This window comes from Macaca mulatta, chromosome 9 (assembly GCF_049350105.2).
Source record: "Macaca mulatta isolate MMU2019108-1 chromosome 9, T2T-MMU8v2.0, whole genome shotgun sequence".
Lineage (NCBI taxonomy): Eukaryota > Metazoa > Chordata > Mammalia > Primates > Cercopithecidae > Macaca > Macaca mulatta.
This window is the reverse complement of record NC_133414.1, coordinates 110,207,081-110,220,127: the sequence shown is the minus strand read 5'-3', so window position 1 is coordinate 110,220,127 and position 13,047 is coordinate 110,207,081. Positions and strand designations below refer to the sequence as shown.

The 13,047-nt window shown below is 36.8% G+C and overlaps 1 protein-coding gene across 12 annotated transcripts in view; it reads right to left on the bottom strand.

Moving 5' to 3' along the window:
- Positions 1 to 13,047, bottom strand: part of R3HCC1L (R3H domain and coiled-coil containing 1 like) — a 102,180-nt gene that overhangs the window by 70,167 nt on the left and 18,966 nt on the right. For 8 of the 12 annotated variants that reach the window (XM_077947129.1, XM_077947130.1, XM_077947123.1 and 5 more), the window contains exon 2: positions 4,554 to 4,662. Coding sequence is in view for 1 of the 12 variants with exons in the window: in XM_077947121.1 (XP_077803247.1) it covers positions 4,554 to 4,556 (3 nt within the window). In the remaining 11 variants the exon portion in view is untranslated. Of the gene's footprint in view, positions 1 to 4,553; positions 4,663 to 8,654; positions 9,103 to 12,134; positions 12,197 to 13,047 lie in introns of all 12 variants that reach the window. The other 4 variants (XM_077947124.1, XM_077947128.1, XM_077947126.1 and 1 more) reach the window with 2 other exon arrangements.

The window sequence follows — 13,047 nt, the reverse complement described above, 5'->3', positions numbered from 1 at the left end:
GCTTTACCTCAACCTTGACATGCATTAAACTTGATTTTTTTTTTTCCTCTTTAAGATTCACAGAGTAAAGCTAATAAACCACTGGGTAAATTTTGAAAGTAGAGGCCACCAGACTCAATCTCAGCTAAGTGTCATATATATTATCTCATTTGATCCCAACTACAATACTAAGAGGTAGCATTATTATCCCAACTTTACAGATGAGAAATCTGAAACTTAAGTTACTTAAGATCACACAGTTTCCAAGTGTTGGACAGGACTTCAAAGTCCCTGGATTGGATTTCAAAGTCCCTGCACCTAACTACTGAACTAGACTAAAACATGTACCTTCTAAAAATTATGTTGGGGTAAAAATGCACAGCACAGAATACTAGTCTGGCTACAACCAAAGGTTCATTGTAGCAAAGCTCTTTACTTTGTATGTATGTTTGTAAAAATGCATAGCACAGAATAGTTTAATTTTTAAAATACCAAATCACAATAACAACAAAAATGAATAATTATAAATGAGGTAGAGTCTGTCTGTTACAGACATAGCTACAGCTCCGTATCTATCACCTCCCTCCTTGGAGCTATACCAGCAAGTGTGAAATGTGCCTGGTGAGAAACTGAGAAACCAAAAGCAACTTTCAGACAAAGAAAGCATTAGCAAGTTAATAAATTTAAGAGTTTCTCTTCTATGCAGTTTCAAAGTTTATTAATTAGAGTTTCAAGAATAACAGATAATTATAATACAGTAACATCGTCAAAGCAACGTTACTTTAAGGAACAGAACGCCTGTACACAGGGCTACAGAAGGCTTTCAAAGAAGAATCATCTCCTGAACGAACATGGCTCAGGTATTTAAACTCAATTCTTATCTAGTATTCTTATGATACAAAGAGAAAGATAATTGTTAAAGATGGGTAAAAGCTAACAATAGGCAATGGCATTTTTTTTTTTACCATCAAATATTTATTAAGTGCACATATTGTATTGACATCACTGTTGGGGTAGTAGAAATTATAAAGTACGGGCCAGGCACGGTGGCTCACGCCTATAATCCCAGCACTTTGGGAGGCTGAGGTGGGCAGATCAGGAGGTCAGGAGATTGAGACCATCCTGGCTAACACGGTGAAACCCCATCTCTACTAAAAATACAAAAAATTAGCCGGGCATGGTGGCACGCACCTGTAGTCCCAGCTACTCGGGAGGCTGAGGCAGGAGAATCGCTTGAACCCAGGAGGCAGAGGTTGCAGTGAGCCGAGAGAGTAAAAATGAAGTTTCCCCTTAAGACGTCTCTCTACCTAATTGGAAAGATTGTTTTCATGTTGTTTTAAGGGACTATATGTCTCTAACTGCCAAATAAAAGTAAATGATAGAAACCAGAGGAGAAAAATATCACTAAGGGCTTGGAATGGGTGAGGAAAATGTCATAAAGTGGGTGGAACTGAGGCTAGGCCTTTAGAAGCAGATATTCAGACACAGAACTGAGGGGAGACATTACAAGTGGAAAGAACACACTCAACATGTGAAGAGGCAAAAAGTCGGAAAGTGTTATTTTGGAGACTCATAGAAACTGGTTGTCTTAGTTCAGGCTGCTATAACAAAGTACCATAGACCGGGTGGCTTAAAAACAACAAAAATTTTTCACAATTCTAATAGCTAGAAGTTCAAGATCAGGGTGCCAGCATGGCCTGGTTCTGGAGCAGGCCCTCTTCCAGGTTGTAGTAGGTTGATTTCCCATTGTATTCTCATATAGCAGAAACAGAGCAAGCTAGCTCCCTGGCTTCTTCTTGGTTTGCTTGTTTGTTTGTTTGTTTTTTGAGACAGAGTTTTCGCTGTTGTTGCCCAGACTGGAATGCAATGGTGCAATCTTAGCTCTACCTCCAGGTTTAAGTGATTCTCCTGCCTCAGCTTCTGCAGCAGTTGGGATTACAGGCATGTGCCACCATGCCGGCTAATTTTTTGTATGTAATAGAGATGGGGTTTGACCATGCTGGTCAGGCTGGTTTCGAACTCCTGACCTCAGGTGAGCCACCTGCCTTGGCCTCCCAAAGTGCTGGGATTACAGGCGTGAGCCACAGCACCTGGTCCCTGACTTCTTCCTATAAGGGAAGTCATCTCATTCATGAGGGCTCCACCTTCATGACTAAATTACACCCTGAAGGCCCCATCTCCAACACCATGACACTGGGGACTAGATTTCAACATATGAGTTTAGGGGGAACACATTCAGTCCCCAATATTAGTCTGGCTACAGCCAAAGGTTCATTGTAGCAAAGCTATTTACTTTGTATAACTACTCTCATACTGAAAGAAAGAACTGAACCATAACTTGCCCACATTAAATTCTACTCCACAATCCAAATAATATCCAGAAATTTCTGTCTTTGATGTCTGACAATGCTTGCTATAGAAACAGTAACAGCTGATAGTATATGTATCAAATCAATCAAATAAATAAATAAATAACAAGCTGTACATCTGTCTGAGATAAAGGCCTAGCCATTGTGGATCTAGATATGGTAACTGGCCTTACTACTACTATAATAATTCCTGGAAAAGATAAGCCCTATCCCCATTACCCTTACCTTTATAGTTTCATTTCCTGGTATGATGTGATATTTCTAGTCTCCTCAAAAGTTTTAATTCCATCCAACCCATACTCTCATCAATACAACACAGAACCTTACAGGGTTTTTTGTTATTTGATTTTTTGAGACAGAGTCTCATTCGGTCGCCCAGGCTGGAAGTGCACTGGCGCAATCTCAGCTCACTGCAACTTCCGCCTGCCTGGCTCAAACAATTCTCACGCCTCAGCCTCCAGAATAGCTGGGATTACAGGCGTACACCACCATGCCCAGCTAATTTTTTATATTTATAGTAGAGATGGGGTTTCCCTGTGCTGGCCAGGCTGGTCTCGAACTTCTGAACTCAAGTGATCTGCCCACCTGGGCCTCCCAAAGTGCTGGGATTACAGGGGTGAGCTGCCATGCCCAGGCAACCTTACAGTTTTGATGACAGAATCAATAATACCTTGAAAGGAAAGGTGAAATACACTATTTCCACCCCACCGTCTAGCTGTTTATTTCACAGCCGTATTAGCAGAACACAACAACCAAAACACCTTCCATTCAAATTGCCCACAAAACTTAGAAGCTGCTCTGCTCTTCTCTCACTTCTTCCCCTCCCCACCTCCTCTAACTTACACACAACCACCTCACCCTGCTGTCCATCTTCCCCAACTGCTGCCCAACAATTCACAGGCTGTCACAGATTGTCAGCACTGCGTTTGGGGACTTGAGAAGTACTCTTGTGGGACAGCACAGTGTGTTAGTACAGCATTTTCCCAGACACAATGTCACTCTTTATAGCCAGCTGCAAATTAGTTCCTTCTTAAAAAAAAAAAAATAATACTCCTAATAAGACAGGTACAAGGAGATTTCAAATAACCAAGATTAAAACTCACTTTGATTTGCTCTGAGATGCAGGCCTTTTCAGTCATGTACAATGAAATCCTATGTTTCTACTCACATGAGCCATGCAAAACATCCAGAAATACCTAAGACAGTTTTCTGACGCTAACAAAAGCAAAAAGACTAAGAAAAAACAAATCTAAGGATAATATTGTTCCTCTCTTTTTTCAGTGCCTATAGCTCCTCATCCCTGGATTCTATTTGAGACTACTTTGTTTGAACTCAGCTCTCAACATCAACATGTATTTCTTACTGTGTTAAGCTGCACAAAACTATTTGAGAGAAAATTTGGCAAATCACCAGTATCATGTCATACTTTCCATCCAATTTTTGCAACGTGCGTCAGCAGCACATGAGTATATTTATCTTCTGACAGTTGCTGTGACCAACCCTCTGGTTACCACTAAAGCTATCACCCTACGCATCGGCTGGCCCATTGTCACTGGCCATACAGGAGAGTCAGAAGTTGGAATATACTCAAAAGATCATCAGAGGATGTGAGTAAGAAAACCTCTCACAAAACAGCAGGTCATATCAACTTACTAAATTTTCCTTGAAAAAAAAATTTTTTAACTGACAACAAATACCTATAGGGTAATATTTAAAAATTAAAATCAGTTATCTTTTTTCATTTCTAAGTTATTTAATAACATTATTCATTCTGTTTTATACTTTACTATTTAAATGACCACCTATTCTTCCTGAATCAGTTAATCAAACCCTTAAAATAACACTGCATCTTTGCTGCTCACTATATGAATTATAGTGAAGCCAGGGCTTGACAAGAAGGATGTTAATTCTCAGCTGTTACAGTGGAAAGAGACAGACCAAAGCTAGTGATCCAACTTTGAAAACTAATCCCAATATTTAAACAGCCCTTGTTCTCCTCTCTACTACAAACAACAAAATTAAGACAGATAGTAAACAGAAGAAAATCTTCAAAAGACCCTACACCTTTCAGGAAACTGCCATTTTCAAACTTGTTTTACATGACAGTTACAAAATAAAATGACACTGAAGAAACAAAATACAAACAAATCTTTAGAGTAAACAGACAGTATTTCTATAAAATATGCATAAGTAAAGGCAACTTACCATATAAGTAACATTTATTTTCTTAATAATAAAACTCTACAACATGCAGATAGACTGTCTCTGAAGGCAAACTGTATAAAAGTTCCTTTCTGACAGACAGCAGCCTCACCTGAAAAACAGTAATAATAAAAGTTATTTTTATAAAAATATACAGTTATTTCTTTGACACCTGTCTAGCCAGTTAACTTTCATTAACTCATTTTGTAAGTCTGCATTTAACACAGTGACGTGCCACAGAATGTGCAATGAAGACACACATACAAAAGCACTTTTTAGAAGCTCATCAACCAAACAGAATAAGGAAATGCCATCTTCTGTCATTCTCAGACCTGAGGACAGGAAAGTCTACTAACTGTCACCAAAAAAAAAGACATAAGACACAAAATAATAAAAATCACAAAAAGACGCCAGGCATGGTGGCTCATGACTATAATCCCAGCACTGTGGGACGCCAAGGCAGGCAGACCACTTGAGCTCAGGATTTCGACACTAGCCTTGACAACATGGCAAAACTCCATCTCTACAAAAAATATAAAAATCAGCCAAGCATGGTAGCATGCACCTGTACTCCCAGCTACTCAAGAGGCTGACGTGGGAACATGGCTTGAGCCCAGCAGGTCAAGGCTGCAGTGAGCTGTGATGGCACCACTGCACTCCAACCTGGGTGACAGAACGAGATCCTATCTCAAACAAACACACACACACACACACACACACAGAGAGAGAGAGAGAGATACATACAGATGTTCAACTTCTAGTCATTATTACAGTTTTAATACATGGGATAGCTTATGGAACATGGTGGATACTCAACGAGTATATGCTGGTCAGCTGAATGGTAGATGGATAAAAAATAAAACTCATCAGTTAGCAAAGAAATGCAACATAAACATACTTTGTTTTGCTATCAAACTGGCAAATATTAAAAAAGAGCAATAAGGTTCTGTTTTGCTGAATGTCAACAGAATAGGGCTCAAACACAGTGTTAGTGGAAGTATACATTTTATTAATATGGAAAGCTGTTAGCAATATGTTTCAGAAACTTTTATGTGTCAAAAGACCTTTGACGAGGCAATTCTCCTCTGATAAATTTATCATAAGGAAGTAACTAGACTTCTACAAGGATACTTACTTATTCCAGAACTGTTTGCAATAGTGAAAAATTTTAAACAACTTTAATGTCCACCCATATCAGCCAGGTTAAATAAATTATGGTGCATCCACACTGTAGAAAACTATGTAGATATACAAAAGAAAGATCTATAAGATATATTATTGAGCTGAAAAAAAAGTGGAGAATTTATCAAGGAGTTAAATGTAAAGAAAACTTTAAAACGTTCCTGAAAGATACAAAAGTAGATCTGAACAAATGGAAAGATATTCTTTGTTCTTGGACAGAAATCTCAGCACGAAACAACAGCATTAAAAAGTCAGTTTTCCATATGTTAACTTATAAATTTAACATAACCCCAATAAAATAACCTGCAAGCTTTTTTATTGAGACAGACAAGCTGATACTAAAGTTCAACAGAAAAATAAACATGCAAGAGTAGTCAGGAAAACACTAAAAATTTAAAAAGCTAGCCCTTGATATACTATCAAGCCTTTATAACTGAAAGTGTGATAATGGTATAGAAAATAGAAAGTCCAGAAATAAACCAAATAGAAATTTCATATATGATAAAGGTAGCATATCAAAGAACACTGGCGCAAAATTGGTCTTTTTATTCATTTTTAAAGAAACCATACCTCCAAATGGATCAAAGATCCAAATTAACAACTAAAACCACAGAAGTACTAGAAGAAAACATAGGTGAATTATTTACTGTAGATCCAAGGAAAGCCTCTAATTTTAATCCAAAATTCAGATAAAACAAAAAACTCAAAAACTGGACTACATAAAGGTCTAAACATTCATACCCACGCACAAACACTACAAACTGGGAGAAAATATTTGTAACATACATCACCAGTAAAGAGCTACTATTCCTCATATTTAAAAACTCCCAACAATTGAGAAAGGGGAGGGGACCAAAAACCTGATGGAAAAATGAAGATATATATTTCAAACAAAAAGATAAAAAATGACCCTTAAACATATAAAAAGATGTTCAACTTCACTGATAACAAGAGAAACAAACATTAAAACTATACTGAGATACTATTTCTTACCTATCAAGTTAGCAAAAATTAAAAAGCACGCCAACACACTCTGATGATGAGGCTGTGGGGAAACTAACCCTCTTATACACTGCTGATGGGAATTCAAAATCATACAACCTCTGCAGAAAGGGATTTAGCAATATTTAAGAAAACTACATATGCTTTTAACTTCTGGCCCAACCATTCCATTTTGAAAATTTACTCCAAAATACACCTCCAACATACCAAAATATATATGGACAAGGTTGCAGTACTTTTTGTAAATTCAAAATATTAGAAAGAACATAAGAGTACAAAAGAGTATTTATAGTATCCTACCTTTTGTGTAAGAATGAAAGAAAAATAAGAAAATGTGCATCTATATCCTCAATCCTGAGGGGAAAAAAATGCATGAAGGATAACTGGGGGAATTATTAGACTGGTAACCTGCAGAGGACAGGTTAGAGAAGGACAGAAGGAACGGGTGATAGTGCCCTGAGTATAAACATCTTTGTAGAGTTCTGACTTTTGGAAACATGCTGATGTTTCACATACTGAAGAATAAATAAGATCAATTAGGATCAAGTGAAAAAGACAGAATACAAATAGAAATAAACGAAGTACACTGTATTTCAAATGAATAACATAACCCCAGGGAGGAGGGAAAGAATGTTAGAGAAGGAAAATTAATCCAAGTAACTTTTGAACATGGTTTTTATATCAGCACATTCTAAAAGAAATATAACGGAGCCACATACGTAATTTAACATTTTCTAGTAGTCACATTAAAGTGAAATTAATTTTATTAATATATTTTATCTAATACACTTAAAATATTTCAACACATAATCAACATAAACTATTATTAAAATACCAGTGAGATATTTCATATTTATTTGTAGTAAGTTTTCAAATCCAATGTACATTTTATACTTCTAACACATCTCTATTCATGTGGCTAGTAGTTACCGTATTATTACACAGTACAGATTTAGACTACATGTCCCTAGGCTAAAGGAAAAACACTATAAACAAACATTGAATTCTACTTACGAGGTGTCTTTTAAATGGTGGTATGAGTTAATAATTCTTAAACTATTTTCTTGCATTTTAGAATTGAACCAATAAGCAAAAATATGAGTAATTTCTCATTGTTGGAAATCAGAGCTACAAATATGGAATGAGGAAAGGACAGAATAAACCCTGTAGTGTTGGGTCAGAATCTGAGGTACCTGTATAAACTCACTGCTTTTAATAAAGATACACTAGTGTGTGCACACATACACACAAACACACACACTCTCTCCTCTCACACATACCTATTTCCTAGATGTCAGCTGAGAAGGCCTAGAAGCAATAACAATCGCAACCAGGACATCTAGAGTCCAGACTGTGGCTTTTAAAGTCATTATTAAAAGGAATCAGGGCTTCGAGAAGAAATTCCTTATTCCAAGGCTGGGGCTGGGAAAGTGCAAGATGAGCCTAGAATACGCGCTCCAAGAATGACAGGGTGTGTCAAAAGAACTGAAGGGGCTCCCACTGGCCACGTCAGGGACAGTGTCAAAATAAAGTACTATTATAAATAAGCGTAGAAGGAATAATGGAATTAGAATATCACCACTCAAGAACCATTATGAAAATTAGGCAGAAATCACCAACGGATACTAAAATTAGTGAGCAAAAGTTCAAGGAGTAACAAGATGTTTACAACAAATGGATACTAAAATTAGTGAGTGAAAGTTCAAATAGTGACAAGATATTTACCAAGTATGTATTTTTTCACAAAATACTTTAAAATTATTTAAAGGTACTGTGAATGTGAATTACAAAGAGAATATAATGCCACTAAGCTATACACTTAAAAATTGTCAAAACATAAAAATAAATGATGTGTATTTTACCACAAAAAAATTACAAAAGGAAAAACAGTAACAATCAAGTGATCCAAAATCATATTACCAGTATTTGAACATCTTGTGCCTCCTGATACGATGCAAAAGCATAACGATCCTTTGTGGTACTCCTGCCAAAAATGAATAACCTTAATCCAATCATGAGAAAACATCAGATGAACCCAAACTGTACATGTTCTACAAAATAACTGTCTTGCACTCTTCAGAAATATCAATGTCGGCTGGATGCAGTGGCTCACACTTGTAATCCCAACACTTTTTGGAAGGCCCAGGGAAGAGGATCACTTGAGCCCAGGAGTTCAAGACCAGCCTGGGCAACACAGGGAGAATCTGTCTCTATAAAAAATAAAAAAATTAACCAGGTGTGGTGGTGGGCACCTGTAGTGCCAGCTACTCAGGAGGCTGAGGCAGGAGGATTGCTTGAGTCCGGGAGTTCAAGGCTGCAGGAAGCCATGATCACACCACTGCATTCCAGCCTGGGCAACAGTAAGACGCTATCTCCAAAAAAAAAAAAAAAAAAAAGTCAATGTCATGAAAAAAACAGAAACTGCACCAGATTAAAGGAAACTAGAGATATGACAACTAAATGCACTCTCATGACCTGGAATTTTCTTTTGCTATAAAGTACAATGGGCCAATGGGTAAAATCTGAGTAAGTCTGTAGGTTACATAATTAACATTAAATCAATGTTAATTTCCTGATTTTGACAACTATACTGTGGCTTATATAAAAGAATGTCCTTGTTTTTTAGAAAGTGCACACTTAACTATTTAGGTATAAAAGGGAGTAAGGTCTACATTTTACTCTCACGAGAGAGAAATAATAAAGGGAATGTAGTAAAATGTTAACATTTGGGGTATTTGGGTGAACTCTCTATACCACTCTTGGAATTTTTCTGTGGTCTGAAATAATGTCAACATAAATTAAACAGAAAAACAAAGATGTCAGTCAGCACAGTGCTTGGCACATAATGTACAATCAAGCAAATGGGAGTTAGATGTTGTTAATGAGAATATAATCTCTAGGATTCTGTGCAAAAAAATTTTCGACTCAAGAGCCATATACTTTCATGGTTGGAAAAAATGGGGGAAGGAACAAAATAATACATATAGTATGCCCCATTTAAACATATGTCCATAAATACATAGGCAAATGCATAAACAAAGACTAGAAAAATATATACACTAATCTGTTAATAGTGGGCAGCTCTGGGTAGTGTAATTAAAGTGACTCTTATTTTATTCTTCAGGTTTATCACTGTATTCTAGTTTTCCTATAATACAGATGTAACATTTTTGTGGGTTTTCCAATGATGATTTTTAGAAATTAAAGGAATAGCTCACAATCAAGGAAGGTATGACTAGTCTCTGTAGCAGTGCCCTCTCTGCAGACCTATGTTTAGTGTTACTGCATTTGAGCAACATATTCTGTTACTCTACCTTTCACATATCAGAAATATAATAATCATGTAATGCTACTGTAATATTATTTCACATAAGAATATTGCAGTTAGGGCCGGGAGTGGTGGCTCACACCTGTAATCCCAGCACTTTGGGAGGCTGAGGCGGGCAGATCATGAGGTCAGGAGATCAAGACCATCCTGGCTAACACGGTGAAACCTCATCTCTACTAAAAATACAAAAAATTAGCCGGGTGTGGTGGCGCACATCTGTAATCCCAGCTACTCCGGAGGCTGAGGCAGGAGAATAGCATGAACTCGGGAGGCGGAGCTTGCAGTGAGCCAAGATCGCGCCACTGCACTCCAGCCTAGGTGACAGAGCAAGACTCCGTCTCAAAAAAAAAAAGAATATTGCAGTTAGTCTTATAGCTGTTTTTCTGTTAAGAGAATGGAATGCACATATGCATATAATTTTGCTTCTCTCCAAAAATTCTACTGAAATAAGTCAATTTGTTTTGTCTTAAAACATAAATCCACAAGGATAGACAGCGGAGAAGAGAAAAAAAAGTAACAAAACTTTGGAAGTTATTGATGTATTGATGAATGCTCAATGTGTAGCAGAACTTAAAAAGCCAAATTCCAAACCAGCAGTAGAGAAAGTTGCCACTCAACCCAATTTACAGTCAGAAATCCTCATGAGTCAGGGACTGGCCATACCAACTCTGGAACTGGAAGTGAAACGCAGGGAGGGCACTGGGTGAAGGGAGCGATCCTGAGATCCCCTCCTCCTCTGTGAAAAAAAGTTTGGGATTATCTCTAAAATGTAGAATAGACCATCTGTAGATCAAGGGCTGACTGGAAGTGCAGAGGTCTTTAAAACTGGGTGATTAAGTAAGCATATTGAACCTAAAACTTACTGCCCCACCCCCATTCCATACACCAGGTCCCAGAAAAATGCCAACTGTTCTACATTGAAAGGTACCCACAAACACCCAGGACAGTAGATAAAAATAAACACAGACCCACACCAAAGCACATCATTGCGAAACTTCAGAACACTGGGGACAAAGCAGAAGTCTAACAAGTTTCCAGTGAAAAGATCCAAACGAAAGAAGAGAGTCCACACTGGCTTAAGACTTCTCAAAAGCAATAAAGGATGAGGAGAAAAAAGAAACTATGCCTTCAAAATTCCGAAAAAAATATTTCCAATCTAGAATTTTACACTCACCCAAACTGTATTAATCAAATGTGAAAACAGAAATCAAAAATATTTTCAGACATGGAAAGGCTCAAAAAATTACCTACCATGTACGCTTTCCTAGAGAGTTACTAGAAGATTGAGAATTTTAAAGTTCTTACAAATTTAGGAAAGACTGATTGTTCGTAACTATAGTAAAAAGTTGCCAAAGACTACTTATACCCATTCCATTGTAAAAACAACTTACTTTTCTTTTACAAGCTAATCAGTGTTAGCTTAGCCCCTTACTTCTGAAAGTCAGCCAATTTAAAGTTAGGGAGAAAGTCACTACAATAAAATACCCAAATGCCAACCAATCGACAATGGTCTCAACCAATCGACAATGGTCTCACCCAAGTAACCATTTGTCTATAGATTATGTTAATCTGCTTCTGCTGCCTCTTAAAATTTTCTAATCCCTGAGCACCACACTCCCCCAAAACACTCTATAAAACTAGCAATCTGCTTTGTTCTGGGACATTGTGCCTGATTAGATATTTTAGATAGTGATGATCTCATCATCCTTTGACAACAAACAAGGAAACAAACCAAAGGAAAGAAGAGATAAGATACAGAAAACAAGACATCCAACACAAGAGAGAAGTGAAGGAATACTAGTGAATGGGACTCTAGGATGACAACTGTGCACCAGCAGCAGAAAGCAACCAATCCAGATTGAAGCTATGTGAGAGGGTAGGCATGCTGAAGGCTGTCATCCTCATGCTGTCTGGCATGGTATCATCTTTTGAATCCAACACAACTACTAGAGGATGTGCTCCACCTAAGCAAGAGGTAAATGAAGCCTAAAGAAGATAGGAGTTCCAACAATATTCGGAGAATCAAACCCAGCAGAGAAAAATCTAAGGATAACAACAAGGGGAAATCATACTAGGAAAAGAGCAATGCAGCAGGTCGAGAGAGTAGGCTTCAATAGTAGGACACTGGAAGTCTCTAGAAGAGAAATTTCCAAGAATTAAAAAAAAAAAAAAATTCTGACAGTTTAGCGTGATTGACCTTGTGGAAAACTGCACTGAGGGGCTATTTAAGACACTATCAGCAAGTAAAATTTGCACAGGCATAGTAATGTAAACATAACATTATTAGACTTAACCAAATATTTTAATAGAACTAAATTAAGAAGCTAGGGAGAAGCAGTAGTGGAGATGGTATTTAATAACACTAAAACTTTCTCTACCATTATAGAAACTCCATATATAATGAAAAAAACTGGTAAATCAAAAGATAGCATTGTACATACATTACTTTTAAATACAGAGATAGGCTGATGCCAGAAGAAATAGCTTAAGAAGAAATAGCTTATTAACTGTTAAATTATTAACAGTTAATAAAAAAAATTAACTGTTATCTACCCTGTATCCTCTAGGGAGAGGACTAGAGAGAATGGGAAGTGGTGGGACAAAAACTACTCACTATATTTTGTTATAAAACCTTTTTTCACTATTGGACTTTTTAAAACATGTCTATTTTAAACTCTACATCTATTGAGAAAATATTTTAAATTATTTTTAAATTTTTTTTTGGAAAACCCAAATAGCACCATATAAACTTAATTGTTCATCATTCAAAAACATGTCTAAAGAAAACATTTTCAACCGAAAGGGACAGAATATCCTACAGAAAAAGTTTCCTTTTTGTTAGAAGATCTTTATATTTCTAATACTGAAAGAGCATAAACACACAAAATATAGAAGCTTTAAAAATAAAAAAAAAAATTTAAGCAAATAATTACCAATTGAGTAGACAGTGAAGATTCACGAATTGTAATACTAGAAAGATTATAG